Source organism: Toxotes jaculatrix, chromosome 14 (genome assembly GCF_017976425.1).
Source record: "Toxotes jaculatrix isolate fToxJac2 chromosome 14, fToxJac2.pri, whole genome shotgun sequence".
In the NCBI taxonomy this organism is placed as follows: domain Eukaryota; kingdom Metazoa; phylum Chordata; class Actinopteri; family Toxotidae; genus Toxotes; species Toxotes jaculatrix.
This window is the reverse complement of record NC_054407.1, coordinates 21361267-21382238: the sequence shown is the minus strand read 5'-3', so window position 1 is coordinate 21382238 and position 20972 is coordinate 21361267. Positions and strand designations below refer to the sequence as shown.

Here is a 20972-nt window from a genome sequence, read left to right as displayed (position 1 = left end):
ATGACTTTGAATGCTCAGATACTGTGGTCTTCAGATCATTTATCATCCCTGATGAACCCGACAATGAAGACTGTATGTTTTTAAGCAGGATCTTTCAAATCATGACCGTGTCTGGGAGTTTCTTCCGCCGGGGGCGGGGGTACAGGTGGAGCTCGGCACCGCACCAGACCTAATGAATCCACGGAGCAGTAGGTGTCCATCGATATGTGAAGGTCTCTCTGGGCAGAAGAAGCTGGTGAGTTGTTTCCGTGTCATGTCCGTCAAACTTTATGTCAAACGAGTTGTGAGCGTGTGGACAGAGGGACAGTCCGAAAAGGGACGTGAGGACTGGCGGATCAGAGATCCAGGAAACACTGGGCTTCCGTTAGTGTGACTGATTGATTTGAAAATCAAATGTCAGTTTATTATTCTATTTACAACTAAGCAGCACCGACAGTTAAAAATCAAATTAGATGATCGGAGTCTGATTTGATGCGTTTTCATCACGATCTAAATTTCAAATAATCACGCGCAGCGCAAAAACACTCACCGGCCACTTTATTAGGTACACCTGTTAAACCGCACGTTAACGCAAATACCATAATCGGCCAATCACACGGCAGCAACTCGGTGCATTTAGGCAGGTAGACGTGATGAAGACGACCCGCTGCAGTTCAAACCCAGCATCATGAACGGGGCATGGCTGTTGGTGGCAGACGGACTGGCCACAGTATTTCAGGAACTGCTGATCTACTGGGATTTTCCCGCAGAACCATTTCTAGGGTTTACAGAGAAGATGTCCGGTGAGCGGCAGTTCTCGGCCCGGAAATATTTAATTGATGTCAGAGGACAAAGACCAGATTGCTTCGAGCTGATAGGAAGGCAACGGTAACTCAGATAACCTGTCGTTACAACAAAAAGCATGGATCCATCCTGCCTTGTATCCAGGGTTAAGGCTGATGGTGCTTCTTAAATCTCTTTATACTTTGCCATGAATTGTAGTTATCATCATTAGTTTATACAAATGACCACAAAGTGAAGCAAAGTGTTTTGTGTCTTCTTAAGTCAGAGAGTGTTGTTGTCTGCTGTCTGTGTGCCCCACTTCTCAGACTGACTAAAGATGAGTGATTTGGAGGGAGTGGAGGACATATTGTGTCCCCTGTCCAGTCTTTTGTCTATGAAGAATGACCAGTACAAAGAAGACTCTCCGGGCCTCAGTAATGAACCTGGACCCTCAGACACAAAGTAAGACAATGCATCTACTGTAGATATGAGTGGGGTTGGGCTTCGATGGCATTTTATTCTGTCTATTTACTGAATCTGAAGCTTGTAATCTGGTTGTTTTAGCTTTCAGCTGAAACTCAAAGGCTGAGCCCCTTTGACTATCCTATGAGCTATGATTAGTTGCTGTTCTGGTGAGGGATTTAGCAAACAGTAAATGAGTGACTTGTGTTAATGTCCGCAGAGAGGGGAAGACGAGTATTGTCTCTGTGGAGGAGCAGCTGTCCTGGTGTGCTTTGTGTCAGGACATCCTGAAGGATCCAGTCTCTGCCAGCTGTGGACACTGGTTCTGCAGACAGTGCGTCATCTCATGCAGAAGCGAGTCCGGTTCATCAGGAGATCCCTCTTGCTCCCAGTGTGGACAGAGATCCAGAACAACACCTGGACTGCAGACAGCCAGTCAGACCAGCACTGTACAAAGTAAGAACGTCCATCTCTCTGCTGATGTCAACGGGCTGCTTTGCCTTACACACACTCACCTCCCAGTGAATCTAGCCACATCTTTTACTGGGTTGCCTGTATCCCCATCAGTGACTTTAGCAACACCCCATACATTGTGCTATGATATGGTCCGATAGCTTTCCGTACACAAACCTTTTTTTTTACCTGTTGTGCAGCAGCGAGTTGCATCTTTAAAATGTATTTTTGTGGTCTAACAGTTGCATGCCAGGATTAGCTAACTTGCATAAACCCAGTGTTGTTCTTCTCTTTCAGCAGATGGTGGTCTGCAGGAGGTTTTAGATGAACTTAAGATCAGTCTGAGGAAGAGATGTAAATATGTGACTGAAGGAACTGATGAAACAGGAAGCGGGACCCTCCTCAACAGGATCTACACTGAGGTCTACATCACAGAGGGACAGAGTGAAGAGGTGAATACCCAACATGAGGTGAGGCAGCTTGAGACAGCTTCCAAGCTGGAGAACCTCCGTGATACTCCAATCAAGTGTCACGACATCTTTAAATCCTTACCTGACCAACAGAGACACATCAGAGTCGTCCTGACGAATGGCGTCGCTGGCGTTGGAAAAACCTTCTCTGTGCAAAAGTTTATTTTGGACTGGGCAGAGGGCTTTGAAAACCAAGATGTCAGTCTGGTGGTTCTGCTTTCGTTCAGGGAGCTGAACTTGATCAAAGATGAGCAGTACAGTCTTCTCATGCTGCTCCATGTTTTCCATCCAACATTACAGAAGGTCACAGCACAGAAACTCGCTGTCTGGAAAGTTTTGTTCATCTTTGACGGCCTGGACGAAAGCAGACTTTCACTGGATTTCAACAACACGAAGGTTGTGTCTGATGTTACACAGAAGTCGTCAGTCAGCGTGCTGCTGACAAACCTCATCCAAGGGAATCTGCTTTCCTCGGCTCTCGTGTGGATAACTTCTCGACCTGCAGCAGCCAGTCAGATCCCTCCTACGTGTGTCGACAGGGTAACAGAAGTACGAGGCTTCACAGATGCCCAGAGGGAGGAGTACTTCAGGAGGAGATTCAGTGATGAAGAACTGTCCAGCAGAATCATCTCACACATCAAGACGTCCAGGAGCCTCCACATCATGTGCCAAATCCCAGTCTTCTGCTGGATCACTGCTACAGTTCTGGAGCACATGTTGACCACAGAGCAGAGAGGAGAGCTGCCCAGGACCCTGACTGACCTGTATTCACACTTCCTGCTGGTTCAAACAAAGAGAAAGAAGCAAAAGTATGATGAGGGACATGAAACCAGTCCACAGGAGCTGATAGAGGCTAACAGGGAAGTTCTTCTAAAGCTGGGGAGGCTCGCGTTTGAACATCTAGAGAAAGGAAACATCATGTTCTACCAAGAAGACCTGGAGCAGTGTGGTCTTGACGTCACAGAGGCTACAGTGTACTCAGGAGTTTGTACAGAGATCTTCAAAAGAGAGAGTGTGATCTTCCAGAAAACAGTCTACTGCTTTGTTCATCTGAGCATTCAGGAGTTTCTGGCTGCAGTCTACATGTTCCACTGTTACATCAACAGTAACACAAAGGTACTGAAGGCTTTTCTGGGAAAAAACTACAAACACAGGGACTCAAACCCAAAGTCTTTTCTCAAGAAGATTTCTAAGATTTTAGGGAACAGTGATAGCTGTGACCCATCTCTGGATGTCTTCCTGAGGAGAGTCATGGAGAAGTCCCTTGACAGTAACAGTGGCGACCTGGACCTGTTTGTTCGCTTCCTACATGGTCTAACCCTGGAGTCCAACCAGAGACTCTTAGGAGGCCTGCTGGGTCAGAGGGAGAACAGTCCAGAAATCATCCAGAGAGCCATCAACAATCTGAAGGAGATGAACATGCACCAAATCTCTCCCGACAGAAGCATCAACATCTTCCACTGTCTGATGGAGATGAACGACCTCTCAGTATATCAGGAAATCCAAGAGTTCCTGAAGTCGGAGAACAGATCAGAGACGGAACTCTCTGTGATCCACTGCTCAGCTCTGGCCTACATGCTGCAGATGTCAGAGGAGGTTCTGGATGAGTTGGACCTGCACAAGTACAACACATCAGTGCAGGGACGACTTAGACTGATCCCAGCTGTGAGGAACTGCAGAAGGGCTCTGTAAGGCCATGAGCATTATTATTATTATTAAAATATTATATAAATTTCCAAAGATTATTGAAGTCACAGTGAGCATAGAGAATGTAGCTGAACCTCGCCTGTGAAGAGCAGATGTTAGTCAGATTTGTTTTTGTGTTTTTTCCTTTTTTTATTCTAACATTTTAAATTTTCTTTAATCACAGATTTACTTCATGTGAGCTTTCAGAGACTCATTGTGAAGTTGTGGCCTCAGCTCTGAAGTCCAACCCCTCCCATCTGAGGGAGCTGGACTTGAGTGTAAACAAGCTGCAGGAACAAGGAGTGAAGCTGCTGGCTGCTGGACTGGAAAGTCCAAACTGTAGACTGGAGATTCTGAGGTCAGTTTTTTTTTTTTTTTTTTAAATATATACATTAAAGGAGGAACTATGTCCTCTAAAGCTCCGTGTTTTGTTCTTTATACAGAATGAATGACTGCAGGTTGACAGAGATCAGCTGTGCTTCTCTGGCCTTAGCTCTGAAGTCCAACCCTTCCCATCTGAGAGAGCTGGAGCAGAATGGAAACAAGGTTCTGGATTCAGGAATGGAGCTGCTATGTGATTTTCTGCAGAACCCAGTCTGTAGACTGGAGACTCTGAGGTCAGACACAATTTTTTGCTTCTGTGCTGAGATTAATATAATGCAGAGCTTGTGGTGGGACTAAACTTCCAATACTGTACATATCCACAGAGTATCTTAATGGTCCAGTTGATTTTCTTCCTCAGGAGTTTAGTTAACATAACAGTTCTGAGGAAATTGAAAAATACTAAATGTGTCCACTTACAGCCACTTTATTAGGTACACCTGTTCAACTGCTTGTTAATGCAAATATCTAATCAGCCAGTCACATGGCAGCAACTCAGTGCATTTAGGCTTGGTCAGACGTGGTCAAGACTGCCTGCTGAAGTTCAAACCAAACATCAGATCATCAGATTAAGGTAATTCTGAAGGCAAAAGGGAGTCCAACCTGGGGCTTGCAAGGTGGCCAGTGAGTGTATACTAATATACTAAGTTTTAAGTTATCAGACAATAACAAAAATTCGGTATCTGATGGTTCCAACACTTTTAGATTTCCAAGTGTGGATGTTTGTAGCTGTATAGGCTTTTGCCAAACTGGAAATCAGCTGACATGAACCAGTATCAGAATGACTAATGAAGGGTCGATATATATATTTCATATATACATATAGTTCCCAAAAATCCAGCCTGACATATTCGGACGGAGCCACTGGTGGAGCTGAAATCACTGTCTGAAGTTACATGTGTTGCTCTTTATTCAGATTGAGTTCCTGCAGTTTGTCAGAGGTCAGCTGTGCTTCTCTGGCCTCGGCTCTGCAGTCCAACCCCTCCCATCTGAGAGAACTGAAGCTCAGTGGAAACAAGCTGCAGGATTCAGGACTGAAGTTTCTATGTGGCTTTCTGGAGAATCCACACTGCATACTGGAGACTCTGAGGTCAGTTCACTGACTATCACTGATTCTCAGTTAAAGTGACATATGCTCTTTGGATTTTGATTGTATCAGCACCAAATTTGGTGTATGGCCTTTTGGGACTGAGAATTTAAATTCTGTTATAAATGGGAAGGATTGGTCCAAAAACATGAATAAAAAAATGTCACCAATGGCAGAGCTTAGCAGAAATTGGCCATAGCTTATTAACAATTTGTCTGTTCATCAGAAATCTTGGTAGATATTTTCAGTCTGTGTTTGAGCATTTTGAGCCTGACCTATAGGGGGCAGCACTCTGCACCACCTCAAATCCTGGTGGACCGAATTTCACCAGTTTAGGTGCACATGCTCTGGGTTAAGTATTAACCAAGATCCATAGTGTCATATTGATTGGCCTATTTATCAATATGTGCGGTCTCATGCCATCACTTGATTTGCTGTGAAATTTGGTACAGATATACATTGCAGTGTCTTCTACAGCCTCTAAAGCCTCTTGGACAATAAACTCCACCATGATGGATTTTGCTGACACAATGATCCACAGCAATCTACTAAATTAAGAGAATAACTCACTGATTTGGACATCTGATTGAATATTTATATATTTTTTTAAATTTCTTTGTTTTATTCTTTATTCAGGCTGGGCGGCTGCAGTTTGTCAGGGGTCAGCTGTGTTTCTCTGGCCTCAGCTCTGAAGTCCAACCCCTCCCACCTGAGGGAACTGGATCTGTGGGGAAACGAGCTGGAGGATTCAGGAGTGGAGCTGCTGTGTGGTTTTCTGGAGAGTCCAGACTGTATACTGGAGTTTCTGAGGTCTGTTCCCTGACGGTTATGGATTTATATCTGTCATCCACAACTGAACCTAATTTATCTTCACACATAATTCGAATCCATATATTTTAAATTAATTCATTACATTTGAAATTTTTGTTATTACATATTTCAAGTTTTCTTTCTTGCTTGACCTAAGTCAGCAGCATGTTGTTAATCTGCATTGATATGAATGTCTGTGAATGTTGTGACGTTTGGATGATGTCTGTCGAAGGCTGACATTATTATGATCCACAACAGGAGGACAAAGTCACTACTAAATTTAGTGAAAGCCCATTGATTAGGACATATCTGACTGCATTACAGATGATTTTTATCTCCATGTTTTATTCTTTATTCAGAGTGAGTTCCTGCAGTTTGTCAGAGGTCAGCTGTGCTTCTCTGGCCTCAGCTCTGAGGTCCAACCCCTCCCACCTGAGGGAACTGGAGCTGAGTGGAAACAAGCTGCAGGATTCAGGAGTGAAGCTGCTGTGTGGTTTTCTGGAGAATCCAGACTGCAGGCTTGACTTTCTGAGGTCAGTTCACTGGCTGCCTGGTACTGTTTTAGATCTTATATCTTTAATCCACAACTGAACCTGCTCATAAGGTGAATCCATGTATTTTGAATTAATTAAAGTTAAAACTTTTGTTGTTACATGTTAATACAACAAATTATTCCCTCAGTTTCAGATAATTTTAATGAGTTGTTGTAAAAAATGTTTGTTCACTTGTTCACATTTCTCACACTCAGCAGACTGTTTTCTAAATAAACTGTAGAAAAAATCCAGTGTTCGATGGTAAAAGTAAATAAATGTTTATCACAACAATATACAAAAGATCCCCAGGAGGAATATTTGTGCAAAGAAACTGAAATTCACTTGCTGAAGAGAAAAAGACATTTTTTTCATTTAATTTCAGTATATTGTTAGTGAAATTGTTATTATATTTTCAGGACTAATGTGTGATATTGTTTTTCATAGGAGGAAAGGTTTTAAGGACCAGATTTTACCAGTAAAGTTAATAAAAAATGATTCAAGTCACTACTAATTTTAGAGAAAAGCTCATTGATTAGGACATATCTGATTGGATTATAGATGATTTTTATCTACATGTCTTATTTTTTTATTCAGATTGAGGTGCTGCAATTTGTCAGGGGTCAGCTGTGCTTCTCTGGCCTCAGCTCTGAAGTCCAACCCCTCCTATCTGAGAGAACTGGAGCTGAAAGACAACATCCTGCAGGATTCAGGAGTGAAGCTGCTGTGCAGTTTTCTGGAGAGTCCAGACTGCAGACTGGAGTCTCTGAGGTCCTTATATCCATCTGTAATGTGGGATTAAAAATTAAATTTTTTTGTTCAGTTTAATATGTGTTTAGTTTTGGATTTCTTGAGCTTGAATCAGTTTATGTTGAATTAATTAATTACATTAATTACATATCTGATTGGATTAGAAATGATTTTCATTTGCATGTTTTATGCTTTGTTCAGATTGAATTCCTGTGGTTTGTCAGAAGTCAGCTGTGCTTCTCTGGCATCAGCTCTGAAATCCAACCCCTCCCACCTGAGGGAACTGGATCTGAGTGGAAACTGGGAACTGCAGGATTCAGGAGTGCAGCTGCTGTGTGGTTTTTTGCAGAGTCCAGCCTGTAGACTGGAGATTCTGAGGTCAGGTCACTGACTGTCTGTTACATCTTGTCCTTAGGTGTTTTGAAAAGGTATTAACAAAAAATGCCATGATTATTATTAGTAATAGCAGTAGCAAGAGTACTAGTATTAAATTGTATTTGTTGGATATTTCTGCTGATCATTTTCCAAAGTATTCCTTTACATTCATTCGTAAACTAGTGTTTGTTTAGTTTATGTTTAATTTCCTGGTGTCATCAGCAGGATAGAGACCAGAGCCAAACAAAGGACAAAGCCACTTTACTACAGAGAATAACTCATTGATTCTGACATATCTGATTATAGATGATTTTTATCTATGTGTTTTTATACTTTTTGGGGGTTTTTTTTCCAGACTCATTTGGTGCAGTTTGTCAGGGATCAGCTGTGCTTCTCTGGCCTTGGCTCTGAAGTCCAACCCCTCCCATCTGAGACAAATTGATATGTGGGGAAACAGCCTGCAGGACTCGGATGTGAAGGAGCTGTCTGATCTTGTGAAGAGTCCAGACTATAGACTGCAGTCTCTGAGGTCAGTAGAGGGTTGGAGTAATCCTTTGCCTCACCCATCAGTCAGGCTTACTGGCACAGGATCAGTTAAAATTCACCTGGGTGAGACTGATCTGAGATTATCAATGTTAAGTTGAATAAAGCGAACTCAAACAAAATCTGAATCTTTTCCACTCGTTGTAGCTGCTGTGTTTGTGCTTGTTGTTACAGGGTCAGCAACAAGGAGATTAAAGCTTTCCGAGACAAAACCTGTGAGTATTGAAGCAGAGTCTTCTGTTCATCAACCTGTCGTGAGTGTGTGGTCATTTCATCACCAAAATATGTTTAAATTACACTTTGGTTCGAGCCCTGGAAAACATCTGCGCTCATTTCCTGAAGACCCACATGCTGTGTTTGCTTTGAGGGTCCTGGATCCTTTAAATCTAAACATTTGATGGCTTTTTAGAGGCAGGGAGCATAGCTGGAGGATCAGTGGCTGCGTTCAGATAAACAAGTCACGCAATACAAGACTGTGAATGTGGTCAGAATGAAGTTGATATTTTTATGTTTTCTATAAAATTGTTTTTAAACCAAAAAACAATACATGAGTTTTACTTAAACAATTTTCGTGCTTTCTAAATGTTCTCAGTGAGCGTGCTGCATGCTGCTGAAAAAGAAGATTTGTGCTCAGAGGATCCATCGTCGTTAAGTAAAGGTAGGTAAAAGTGTGGCTGCATTCTGACTCTGATCTGATGAAGGCATTAAGACTAAATGCTGATTTCTGACGTCTGCTCTGTGTCTTCTCCTTCCATTAGGAGGCTCTGATGATAAACTGGACCCAAACACAGCGAACACAAAGCTGGATGTGTCTGAGGACGACACAAAGTTGATGAAGGTGAGACAGAAACCACCGTAGCACACCACCGGCAACAGAAAACAAATCCTCAAAGAATTCGACAATCACCTGTACCTGGGTCCTTCTTTGGTCCTTCTTCAGTCCTTTGGTGGAGAAAGGGGAAATGCATGAACTGCCTCTTTGTGTTTGGATTTTTGCATTGTGTCGAAGGTAAAACTGACGTTGTTCCTTTCTGAATCCCAGCCTCCATCGAGCTTCACGCCTGAACTGCAAACTGAATCTGCACGGGTCTCATACAGGTAATGACATGATGAAATTGCTTAGCAGCGCTTTAAGCCTCCTTATTCCACGACAGCAATATCCTGATGTGCTCTCTGCAGCTTTGGTGGTCTCACAGATGACACTTACTGTGTGCTGTTTTTTTTTGTAGCCCAGGTTAAAACATTTTCGTTTCAGGGTTAAACTGGTTGGTTCTGGTCATTCAGCCTTCTGTGACCCACAGGTTCAGGTGTCCTGGTCCAGGTGGGTTCCGGTGTACTTTGACCGGACTGGTGTTTGTTACGGTTCAGGAGGCAGAGCTGCTCTACAGGACTGTCCAATGGGATGAGAGACTCCTCCAGTCAGCTGGCAAGATGGCTGCAGGGCCGCTGTTTGATATCCAGTGTCCTGAGAACGCTGTCTGTCAGCTCCACCTCCCACACTGTGAAACAAAGGACGGTAAGCAAATTCTTCATCTGTCCGATCGTCCACACGGTGCCCATTAAGGCTTCAGGCATGATGACATTCATCAGATGTCACTGGGTCACACTTGGTTAATGTGGACATCCTGTGGCTCTCATGACGCACAGCCCCGTGGAGCGCAGGCGTTTTGTTAGTTAAATAAGGAAATGTGAGTGTTGCACAATATCCTGCATACAAGTGGAACTTTTTTTGCCTGATTGTGGCAGTAGAGAAGAGGCACTGGAAGCTTCAGGGTGTTTTGGACAGGAGTTGTGTACATTTGTACTGTGGCACCGTGTATAGAAAGCAATTCTGTAGCATCTGAGCAAAGCAATAAGCATATTTAAGTAAAAACTCTAACAATGGAGATTTTTTTTAACCTCATGGCGTTAGAGGAAAGATCAGAGAGACTCTAAAGTCATCAGGATTCATCATCTGAGGATCCAGAATATAACATTAGAAACCGTTGTATTTAATTCTTTTTTTATTTCTCTAAATTTAGTGTGTACATTTTTCCCTTCCTCTTCAATTGACCGAAAGCAGTGTGACGTGGGCAGCTGTTTGATTCTTCAGTGTCTGGACTGTAGTGTCCCAGATTAAATGGTTCTACCATTGTAATAAATAGATGTTGAATTCCTCTTTATTTTCACAGCTCTGCTCTGTGAAGGCCTGCTGTCTGTCGCCCACGTAACTGATGATGGAATGAGCATTCTCGAACCACTGGAGGTCACAGACACTCATGTGATTGTCCAAGTCCCTCATCTCTCTTCCTTTGGCCTAGTTTGGGCTGTGGAGTTTTTAGGGAGGATGTGGAACAACATGAAACCAATTAGCAGCCAGGTTTTGCTGTTCCTCCGACCACCGAACCCAAAAACACAGAGGCAGAACCTCAATGTGTTTCTCCTGCCGAGCAACGTCCCTCTGGAAGAGGTAACTGCTTCTTAATTGTTACAGCTTCACTTTCAGTCCAAACTCATCAATATCTGGATAAACATTATATTACAAGGACTTTCAGTAAGTCATTGCATTGGTTTGTGTGTGAGCTGGTGAGCGGTGTCGGTGTACATACGAAAGAGAAAATCTGTAATGATATAAACTGGTCTGCTGATTTATCAGTCTGTCTCTGAGTATGAACCCTGTGATTAAATTATCTCCTAAGGTTAGCGCAAAACAGCGAAATTCTACATACATCCAGGCGCCTGCCAAATGCAAACTCATCAAAGATCAGAGTTACACTGTTCACTGTCCGAAGGCCTTTAAAATACAGCCTAAGGTGAGTATTTCGAATGAGAGGTTTTGTAACATGCAGACACGGTTCATTAAAGTGACGTCGGTTAACTTTTCTTCGGATACTGTCGAGATACTGATACTGATGCTTCTGGTTTTCAGAAAGAAGATTTTGACCTGGATTTTGGACCAAATTACCACCCGACATTTGAGATCCGCCTGCCTTCAAACACAGCAGAGGCGACTGTCACTGTCCGAAACCAAACAAGCACAGATGTCTGGGAGTGTGAAGTTGACCTGACTGGTAAAGTCTTCATACACCTGCAGCACATGTTTATAGTACTCTGTGGTGGAATGTACTTTATTCAAGTACTGTCTACAAACTGTACTTGAGTGTTTTTTTATGCTACTTCACTACATTTCAGGGAGGGAAAGGTTGTGCTCTTTACTGCATTACATTTATTTGACACCTATAATTACTAGTGACTTTAGTGTGAGTGATAATTTAATGATACAGTAGTATAATAATCACAGGGGACATTTTTCTCTCGACAAGTTCATCACTTGCACGTCTACACAAAACACACTGTTTAAACAGCAGTGTTGTACTGAACATATTTCTGGCTAAAACAATAAATTTTACAAAATGAGACATGTAAGTTTTTTTTTTTTTCTTACTTAGTTCATTTTCTTGTTCATCTTCCAGGTCCTGCTCCAGCAGGGAATCCAAGTGTCCCAGCAGGGAATCCAAGTGTCCCAGCAGGGAATACAAGTGTCCCAGCAGGCACTCTGAATGTCCCAGCGTGGACTGTGAGTATTCCAGAAGGGACTCCCAGTGTCCCAGCAGAAAAGAAGCTGATGTCTGTTCGGACACAGTTTATCAACAGAGTGTCTGAACCTGTTCTACGAAAGCTGCTGGATACGCTGCTGGAGCGCGGGGTGATAACGGATGAGGAGATGGAGGCAGCTGGAGCACTGAGCAGAGCAGACAAAGCTCGAATGTTGATCGACATGGTGCGAAGAAAAGGATCGCAAGCCAGTTTAGCTCTGATCGCAGCTCTCTATGTGGAGGACTCGTGTCTTTCAATAGAGCTGGGCCTAATGTGAAGCATTGACAGTGTGGATCAGGGTGAAGCTCTACCTTTCAACTTTTGCTCTGTTGTTTATAAATGATTGGTTAAAAAACTTCAACCTTAATCTATCCCGCTTTGACTTAGTGAAGATTTGTGTATTGACACAAATGTGGCTGTACAATTATTGATTATGTTTGCTATTGAAGCTTTAAAGCCAATAAATTACTTTTTTTTTTGTCTCAAATCGTTCATATTGTAGCTGTTTGTCTATTTTCAGGCAAACACAAACTGAAAACTCAAGAAAGAAAGACAACTCAAGAAAAAAAAAAACTGGGAGATTAAGTGATAATAAAAGTATAATTAGCTGGAGCTCTCAGAATTAAAGCTCACATTTGTGAAATTGTAACTATATCTTTACACTTTAAGACTTAAGGATTAATAAAGTTACAGAGAAGAAAAAATGTTTACTTTTAAAAGTGGTTAAATAACATTTGTGCCATTGTTCAGTAATGCTAAGTGCAGTTTAAATGCTCTCATTAAAATAAAACTCTTCAGGACAGTGTGTCCTGCTTTAGCTGCGACTGATCAGCACAAACAACCACAAACACGTCACTGACACTTAAAGACAAAACAGACGTTCACAAAACATCTCTCACACATATTTATTGTAAAAAATACATATAAAAACAATTTCTGAGACATACAAAAGATTGGAGCTTAGAAACAGTATATTGAACAGACAGAGACCAAGCCATTTCTTGAATTGCATTACATATTTACAATTTAATAAATAAAATTCAATTTGTTTTTATACCAGAGTAAAGGCAGATTGTCCATATATTGGGGATGCAGATACTGCTGTGGTGACCCTTTTAAAAACATTCTCATCTAATACATCGGTCTCAAAGCACAGGGCAGCCAGGGGATCAGTGCCCTGGGATTCAAAACCAAGGATTCAGGGACATTTATACAAAATACCATCCTTGGTTGAAGCGGAGCTAGTTTACACACACAGCGTTTAGTTAGCATTGGTAAAAATTGAGGTATTGCACCACACAGCTTAGAGGGGGTAAGAAAGAAAATGAGAGTAATGTGGGGTTTTAGATTGTCTTTTTTTTTTTTTTTTTTTTTCAAATTGACAACCAAACCACCACCAAACCCCCCTCCCTCCCCCTAAAAAAAAATAAAATAAAATAACACACACACAAACACCCCCACCCCTCCCAGCCAAAGTATATAACATCATAACTTATCACCACAACAAATGTAACATCTAATGATCAATGCACCTCGTCCTCCGCACTCTCTCACACAATGTCCCCCCGATGCACAGACAGACTTTTGGCATTATTTTTCTAGTCTCCAATAAAAAAAAAATAAAATTAAAAAAAAGGAGAGAAACATGCACAGGGCTGCCCTCTAGTGGGTCTAGGTGGGACAAGTTGTAGCACCTCAGACTGCAGAACACAAGAGATCAGGGAGGAGGGGAAAAAACAAACAAACAAAATAAAGCAGAGGGAGGGGTGAACAAACTAGCCAGTAGGAAACCTGCTCGCCGAGCCGACCTCTCAGCCACTGATCCATACCACTGTAGGAAAGACACTGTAACACAGGGTACAGGCTTGCCTTTTCAGCAGGCAACAACAGCAATCAGTTCATGTTTTTGTTCTTTCCAAGTTTCCCCTGTTTCCCCTGGCCTGTCCACAACCTGCATCAGGCAGCATCTGCTGAGCAGCCTTACTGTTGGGCCTCCACCTCAGTGCATCCCTAAAAACACTACAAATACTTGCTTACACAAGAAACCCTTCAACAGGCAAAGGCAATCAACACACACAGAACAAGGCAAAGGAAAGCCACTTAACACATTTAGTAATAATCATGATCATAATGTGATGATATAATATCTAAAATCCAAAAAAGGGGGGAGCTGGTTATGTAATAATTAACCATCAGCTGTCCATAGCCTCCAGTGTTGGGGAGAGAGGCAGATGCCACATGGCGTAAACATGCCCCAAAAATACATCCCTCAATCCTTCCATCCCTCTTATCCCTCCCCGATCTGGCATTAATATAACCAGATGGCGAAACTGTCGCTTGGGATATGGTCCAAAAATCCGGACTACACCCGAGAGAGTATTTGAGAATGAGGAAGGCGGAGGGAGACAAAAACCGGATTTAAAGTAGAACTGGACCGCGTGAATCGCCATGTTTCGTACCAATGCCACATACAACAGGATGTTTGCCGGCGTGACCGTTAAAAACTTGCATTAAAAATTCAAAGTTTAACCCGCTTGACCAAGCAGACATCTGGGCAATTTACAGTAAACACACACACACACACTCACATCCTGTCTCGAATATGCACTCATGCTCAGGACATTTCCTGTCCCTGGTCATCGTCTCAACACACACATATGTACACAATCAGGCAACACACAACTTTATATCCCAGGCCTTATGTGGGGTGTAAAAAAAAAAAAATCACTTGAGGGACAAAAGTGCTCAAATTGGTGCCAACACCAGCGCTACTATGGCCCTATGAAATACCTACAACCTTCCAAAACACTCACCAAGTAGCAGCACATTAAACTCAGCGCTAACTAACCACCTACAAGAAACTGACCTACTGAGAAAAACAATTAGCCCCCAGACTTCCCCTGAAATGTTTACAGGTAACAGAAGACAGAAAACACCTAGTAACGGCAGCCCCCATTCACCAAAAACAAGCCCTCAACCTCCAGCTAGTTCAAAATAAAGCAATGTTTATGTGGTAACAGGTCACGCTTTCAGTGTGAGGTTGGTTCATTTGGGGTGAGCCGAGGAAAGAAAACATTCGTCCGATGTATGACACGGAACAATACTCTTTTTGCAAAATACTTGATAAAATGAAAGATCCCGTTCGGAGGGAGAAAAATACACAGGAGAGGATCCAGAGTCACAGTTAAGACTACTTTTTTCGCGTTCCTCCCCAAATTCAAGATCTTTCTGGTGCGATGTCCATCATTCTGGGGTGATAATATCTATCTGATGCTTTTTTTTTTTTTTTTAAATGTTCCGCAGACTCAAGCCAAGTCTGTGCAATAGAAAGGGAACCCCTCCACTTCTGTTCCAACAAGTGTCCTGACCACAGATTAGATCGAGTTGCTGTTTTTCGTTTTGTTTTTGTTGGGAGTTTGGCTTGAAATGGTCTAGACCAAGTTCAGGTGGACTGATCCAAATGGAGAGCGTTGGGCGTCGCTAACTGTAGCTTCCTCTTAGCATCGTCTGTTTTCCACTCAAATATAGGTTTTCATCTGAGAGCGACAGGGGGCTTTTATTTGTTCAATAACACATCTTTATTGGGGTTTTATTAGGATTCAGTGTAGTCTCCTGTAAAGGTGGAAAAAGACAAAAGTGACCATTAGACAAAGGGCTGCTTATTGTAATAAATATATTTACGTAAGTTGCAGTGTTCAGTGACATGTTTGTTCTACTGTAATGCCACAAAAACTTCAGCATTTCATTTTGTTAGATTTTAATTACAGTTACATAAAGTAGTATAGACAGGTGATTTGCATCCTACTTTCCCAAAAATATGGGGGACTATTGGCCACGATCTACTCCAATGACAATTTGGTAGATTCTGGTTTATGTAATAGACCTTTTTCACAAACGCGGCTCATGTGCCACTGTGTTATCTCTACAATAGCACTGTTGTGCATGTCCTGGTCATTCAGTAAGTCTGACGCATACATACCTGAGTCGGGTTGGTCACTGTGCACAAAACATGTGACCTGTGAGTCAATCAAAGGGATGTTCAGGGCAGCAGGGTTTCACCTTGGACCAGGAATCAATGCAGCTACGGGCAGAAAGAGCAGAGATAATGGTGGAGACACCAAGACGTTACATTTTGATTAACTCATGTTGAGATGCCAAAACCTCTGTGGTCGGTTTTTGATTGTGGCTTAATCCACTTACTGACAATGTGAAATGAGACTAAAAGCAATCAGTGACGCGGGTTGCGAGTAGGTTTAACGGCTCACTGGCTTGTTAAATGCAACAGAACGAGGGGTAAGATGTTTTTGAAATATTTTGATTAATTTAATTTTAAATCAAAATGCCAAACGTTAACAAACTAGCTGCAGCTTCTAAACTGTGATGATTCTGCTGCTGTTCCTCTCTCTTTGCACTGGCCGACGTGTGTGAAGATGTAGAGTGTAATTATTTTCAAATCGGTCATTGTCTTGTCTCTGCAATTCCAAGCTTTTTCCAAATCTTTGGTGCTCTGCTGGGCGGATCAGAATGTCAATTACACAGTCAGACGGACACACCTACAGACCACGGTATAAAAAAGGCAGCCTCCACCTCTGTGGCCAAAACAAAAGACAGACATGTTGACATGTGTGGTTGCTTTATCTGAAACATGTGGCAACTTAATTTGAACCCCAAGTTTTGACTTTCTCTCTGCTGTTTATCCATCACAGTTAAACATGATGTGTGTTTTTACTCTTGTCAGGATGATGTTACCTTTGTATGGAAATGAAGTGTGGAAATCAATCAGTCTGCACTCACAACTACTTGAACACAAAACAGTGACGTAACTTTGGGGGAAAAAAAAAATTAAAGTCAGGATCTTCACTGTGACTGATTACCTAACTGTGGAAAATTTCAGGACTCGGCAGGTCTGTTCTGATACTGCACCACAATTATGGGAAATCACTAGCTCCTTGGAAGTTGGAAACAACCAAAAGCGTTGAACATTACAACATGCTTTGAAAATGAGAATCACTCACACGTGATCTGTAGTAAATGGGCTGAAACACACTTAAACACTCGTGGTCCTTTAACAACTGCACGGTCATTTCTTTTTCCTCGCTGAACTTTCAAAACACATTGTGGCTCCAGCCATTTAAATTGTAACGATGATGCAGCTGTTTTCACAGTTGTGAAAGCCCTATTGGCAAATATTCACCTCATTTAGTTGTAAAATAAATTGTCACGAGGACAGAAACAGGAAAACTGTCGGCTTTTTACAGGTAAAAGTGAACAGAGTTTCCCTCGTAGACTTCACACATCTGTTTTGTCTCATGTTCAAAGTAAAGATTTTTGTTGACAGTATCTCAGTTGTGGCTGTCAAGTAAACTTCTGAGAACTATGTATCATAGAAAAGGACAAGTCTCTTTTCTGATATGTGCACTAGAACAAAACAACTTTTGCTTCCTTATTTTCTGAAACTTTAGTCCCGTTACCACACTGTTTCAGATCTGGAAATAACCAAAGACATTTTTCCCACCATGTGCAGAGAGCTTGTTTTTAATCTCACCTGGAATCATTTTCAGTTTTTAACCTCTTCTTTTCACATTTTTCAATAATGCAAATCCATCAACTGAGCCATGTTACCTCTTATGGTAGACGCAGAGGCAAGCCAGCCTGGCGATGGTCTCTCCCTGTAACAGATCCTCCAAACAGATGGAGCACTCTCCACTGTCTTTACTAAGAACATCCGCTGTAAACACAAACAGCACAAAGCAACTTAAAGCGTTTCCAAGCGTTTTAAACACGCAGCCATTGGTGCATTTCTGTGATACAACACTTACTGTTGTAAGGTAGCGGAGGAGACGTGAGGCAGCTCAACAGGTGATCCTCGATCCGACCCCCGGGGAAAGGCTTCGAGCAGAAAGGACAGCGGATATCTGCGCAAAGCAGGGACACAACAGAGCTGAGGTCAATGTGTTGTGTCACAGCAAGGTACAAATGATGGACGATGCACACAACACAGAGAACACAAGTGCTGTGTTTGGACATCTAGGTTACACAGGCTGACTTGGCAAACCAATCAGTCCGCGTAAAGGCTGTACTCGCATTGTGGAAATAGTGTGAATGATGTTACCTTGAGCGTAACTGACCCAGAATAGCTTGAAGTTTTATTTGGCTGTATGCACCATGTAAAACAGTGATTCTGGCCTGAGCCAACCTCGGATAGGACAGACAGGCTGGCAGCAACAATGCCTTGCTGCCCTACATTCTCCTCCATGTATGAGCTGCTGCCAGCAGAGCGAGCATGTGAAGTTGTGACCCACTTCTCTACACTTGCTAGAGGGCTGGCCTGGGAAACCCACCACACTGCCGTGTTTTGGCTCAAAATGTTGCATCTCTGTGTGTTTGATTATCTAATGTGGACCCAGTACGTGCTTTCACTTCCTCTCCAAACCAATGTTCCCATTTTAATGCACTTCAACAAAAAGGTGGTTGGTTGCTTAATGCTTTCGACTTGCATGCTGCAGGATTTACCGCTGACAACCACTGTCAACAGGCTTTGAGACTTGAAAGAGCGTGTATGTCACCACTTCCAGTTTTACGCCATAGCTCTGCTGCATACAATAGGGTCTCTGATGATTTTAGTCAGCACGCAAGCACGGGAAAAGAGATCATCTGTTCAGGAATGTAAATTCCTCAAATAATCCATTTTAATTTCAGACTGGATAGACTGAAGGTTGCACTGGGAAATGTTTTGACAAAGAATTCATATGACACCATATGTCTTTGTGTTTGCAGTTGTTTAGATATCTTTTCTTGGCCTTGAAAGCTGTTCTGGCTTTCAAGGCCAGAGCAGCTCTCTCTTACTGTAATGACTAACACTGACATGAATACTTGAACATCACATCCGCGTCACTATTATCTTCTCTGACCTCAAGTCATTCACCCCGGCCTTCTGATAAATATCTGTATATCTGTAATCTGTTTTATGAAAGCATTAACAGCCTGACTCCAAATTACGTAAAATTTGTATACTCATGCAATGGTTAATTTCATATTGCTGGTGTTGCCGAGCTCTAACACATCCATGAACTCCAGCTAACTTCTGCTGAAAATGTACAGTTCCTGTAAATGAGGTGTCTTGACATTTATACCCGAGTAGACCACAAACCGCTAACTATTGATGGAGATCAGCCAAGTATTACGGCAAGTGGTCTTTCTGGGGAACAAACAATTAAAGTGTCGTGCATAGGAAATACTGGTGCCCTGTGTTAATGAGTTAACTTACTGCCATGGCGGTTGTTAACACGGTAAAGGCCGATCCAAGCCTCTGACACCGGCCGCTGGTGTGAGCCCCGGACCCGGGCAGATCTTGCGCCAACGCTGCGGGCGGAAGAGTGTCGATTCCCGGGCAGCCGCTCGGAAAAAGTGCGGTGGGGTGTGCGGCCTGTCTCTTCCCCGGGCTGATGTTCAGCGTCAGCGGCAGCCCCCGGGCTTATATTACCGTCTTCTTCGGGTTTCCCCTCGCTGTTGTTGTCGTCCCCAGGTGACGCTTGACTAATGCTAGGGGGGATGCTGTGGTGGTCAGCGGGGCTACCGTCGGCGCTCGCCCCATGCTGCCCCAGGTCCGAGTCGCTGCCCTCCTCCGATCGGCTCCGGTTAGCCTCCGTGTCCTCGAAGCTCCCAGAGAAGTCGACCATGAGACTAGTGGGCCTGGTAAGGCGGGGCCGCCGGTAGGAATCCCGCTTTGTGCCATCTTTTCCGAAAGCAGAGGGAACCGGGTCTTCCTGTAGGCGACTGGCTCTCGTCCCCATCTCTAGCAGGCTAGCTAATTCAGCTGGCTAGCCGAGCTGCTGCTTCCTCAAAGCGAACCACCACAGAACAAGGCAGCGAGTTAACCTCGAAAAGAGCGTTAAACTGTCAAATATTCGGTCGGGAACCTTAAAAAATAATAACTGCCCGGCAACAGAGGCGTGCGAAGACGACGTATGTAGTACGACGGTCCTTGTCCGGCCTCAGTTTGTCCTTACTGTCCACATTTTCTTTTTTTTGACGTGCCCGTTGTCGCTGCGGCAGCGGAAATACAGCATTTTCGTTTCCTCCTTTGAGTCGTACACTAACAGTTACGGTAACGTCTCCACGTCACCGAGAAGTTCATGTTTCAACTTTAAACTTCGGGAAAATAAAAAATAAATCTGTCTCCTTTCAGCCGTGGTTTATAAATAAATATCAAAATAATATTTTACTGGTGACACAACTTTTTAATCCAAGGCGGTATTGTGCAATACCACGGTGCCTTTTATTTATTATATATTGACAGAGGACGCTACTTTTTAATTTTTACCTTGTTTTCATGTCACTTTCGTTTATATAATGACAAACTGTCTTATGTCTAATAGTAATGCTGAGTACTTCCTCCCTTTGCTCTCAAAAAAACCTCAGTTCTTTGTGGCATTGCGTTCACAAGATGTTGGAAATATTGAGATTCCGCTCTATGTTGACATGATTGCATCGCATTATTTCTGCAGATTTGTCAGCTGCACGTTCAAGCTGCAAGTCTCCCGTTCTACCACACCCTAAAGGTGTTCTGCTGGATTCAGATCTGGTGACTGAGAAGGCCACTGAAGGACACTGAACTCATTGTCATGATCGCGACAACTTTTCCTTTGTGACATAGAGATTATTGTGCTGGAAGAAGCCATGAGAAGATGGTCAGCTGTGGCAGTGGCTGTTCTACATTGAGGGAGTCTGATTGTCATGGAGCTAGATAAATAGTATTTTTCTGTTTGACTGCACCAGCTGATAATGTGATGTCAAGTGGAATAATAATAATAATAATAATAATAATAATAATAATAATAATAATAATAATAATAATAGAAGGCCATGTTTGTTATTTTGCATGGCTGATTGTAACCCTACATAATCTTCACTTATATTTTGTGTTGTGAAGCATGAAATGGTGCTGGTCCATCCATGAGATGTGCTCTACAAATACAGACTGATGTCATTTTCACATGGTACTGGTGCAAATACAGATTATATCATGGTATGTTTTGGGCTTCGTTGGTAAAGAGGTTTATGTGTACGTGGGTAAAGAGGGTGTGC

The 20972-nt window shown here is 42.7% G+C and overlaps 2 protein-coding genes across 22 annotated transcripts; one reads left to right on the top strand and one right to left on the bottom strand.

Moving 5' to 3' along the window:
- The first annotated feature begins 136 nt into the window (after positions 1-136).
- On the top strand, positions 137-12372 carry LOC121192728 (NACHT, LRR and PYD domains-containing protein 12-like). Of its 21 annotated transcripts, none has more exons than XM_041054564.1 (21): positions 137-235; positions 1089-1224; positions 1445-1680; positions 1978-3835; positions 4018-4191; positions 4277-4450; positions 5131-5304; positions 5938-6111; positions 6471-6644; positions 7239-7412; positions 7593-7769; positions 8122-8295; positions 8484-8524; positions 8902-8967; positions 9068-9147; positions 9352-9407; positions 9611-9825; positions 10481-10758; positions 10988-11101; positions 11218-11359; positions 11762-12372. In XM_041054564.1, the coding sequence occupies exons 2-21, from the start codon at positions 1100-1102 to the stop codon at positions 12160-12162; spliced, it is 5007 nt and encodes a 1668-aa protein (XP_040910498.1). In that variant the 5' UTR covers positions 137-235; positions 1089-1099; the 3' UTR covers positions 12163-12372. The 21 variants fall into 21 exon arrangements, with proteins under 21 accessions (XP_040910498.1, XP_040910502.1, XP_040910500.1 ...); XM_041054568.1 differs by having other exon boundaries at positions 1975-3835; positions 5131-5166; positions 5974-6111; XM_041054566.1 differs by having other exon boundaries at positions 1975-3835; positions 11819-12372.
- A 3088-nt stretch (positions 12373-15460) lies between these two features.
- zgc:66427 (uncharacterized protein LOC406256 homolog) lies at positions 15461-19947 on the bottom strand. The gene is made up of 5 exons (XM_041054638.1): positions 19153-19947; positions 17705-17800; positions 17508-17613; positions 15865-15966; positions 15461-15497 (listed from the first exon to the last, which is right to left on the bottom strand). Exons 1-4 carry the CDS (start codon positions 19676-19678, stop codon positions 15909-15911), a joined length of 786 nt encoding a protein of 261 aa, XP_040910572.1. The 5' UTR covers positions 19679-19947; the 3' UTR covers positions 15461-15497; positions 15865-15908.
- Positions 19948-20972: the final 1025 nt, after the last annotated feature.

What these genes read in the sequence shown, in the direction of transcription:
- LOC121192728 (XM_041054560.1), top strand. Translation starts at nt 1,100, where the DNA reads ATGAGTGATTTGGAGGGAGTGGAGGACATATTGTGTCCCCTGTCCAGT. An exon ending in TCTGCACGGGTCTCATACAG is followed by an intron (nt 9,408 to 9,610) that starts GTAATGACATGA and finishes TGTGACCCACAG; the next exon opens with GTTCAGGTGTCCTGGTCCAG. An exon ending in GTGTGAAGTTGACCTGACTG is followed by an intron (nt 11,360 to 11,761) that starts GTAAAGTCTTCA and finishes TTCATCTTCCAG; the next exon opens with GTCCTGCTCCAGCAGGGAAT.
- zgc:66427 (XM_041054638.1), bottom strand. Translation starts at nt 19,678, where the DNA reads ATGGGGACGAGAGCCAGTCGCCTACAGGAAGACCCGGTTCCCTCTGCT. An exon ending in TCCTCCGCTACCTTACAACA is followed by an intron (nt 17,614 to 17,704) that starts GTAAGTGTTGTA and finishes TTGTGTTTACAG; the next exon opens with CGGATGTTCTTAGTAAAGAC. An exon ending in CTCTGCGTCTACCATAAGAG is followed by an intron (nt 15,967 to 17,507) that starts GTAACATGGCTC and finishes TTCTGCCCGTAG; the next exon opens with CTGCATTGATTCCTGGTCCA.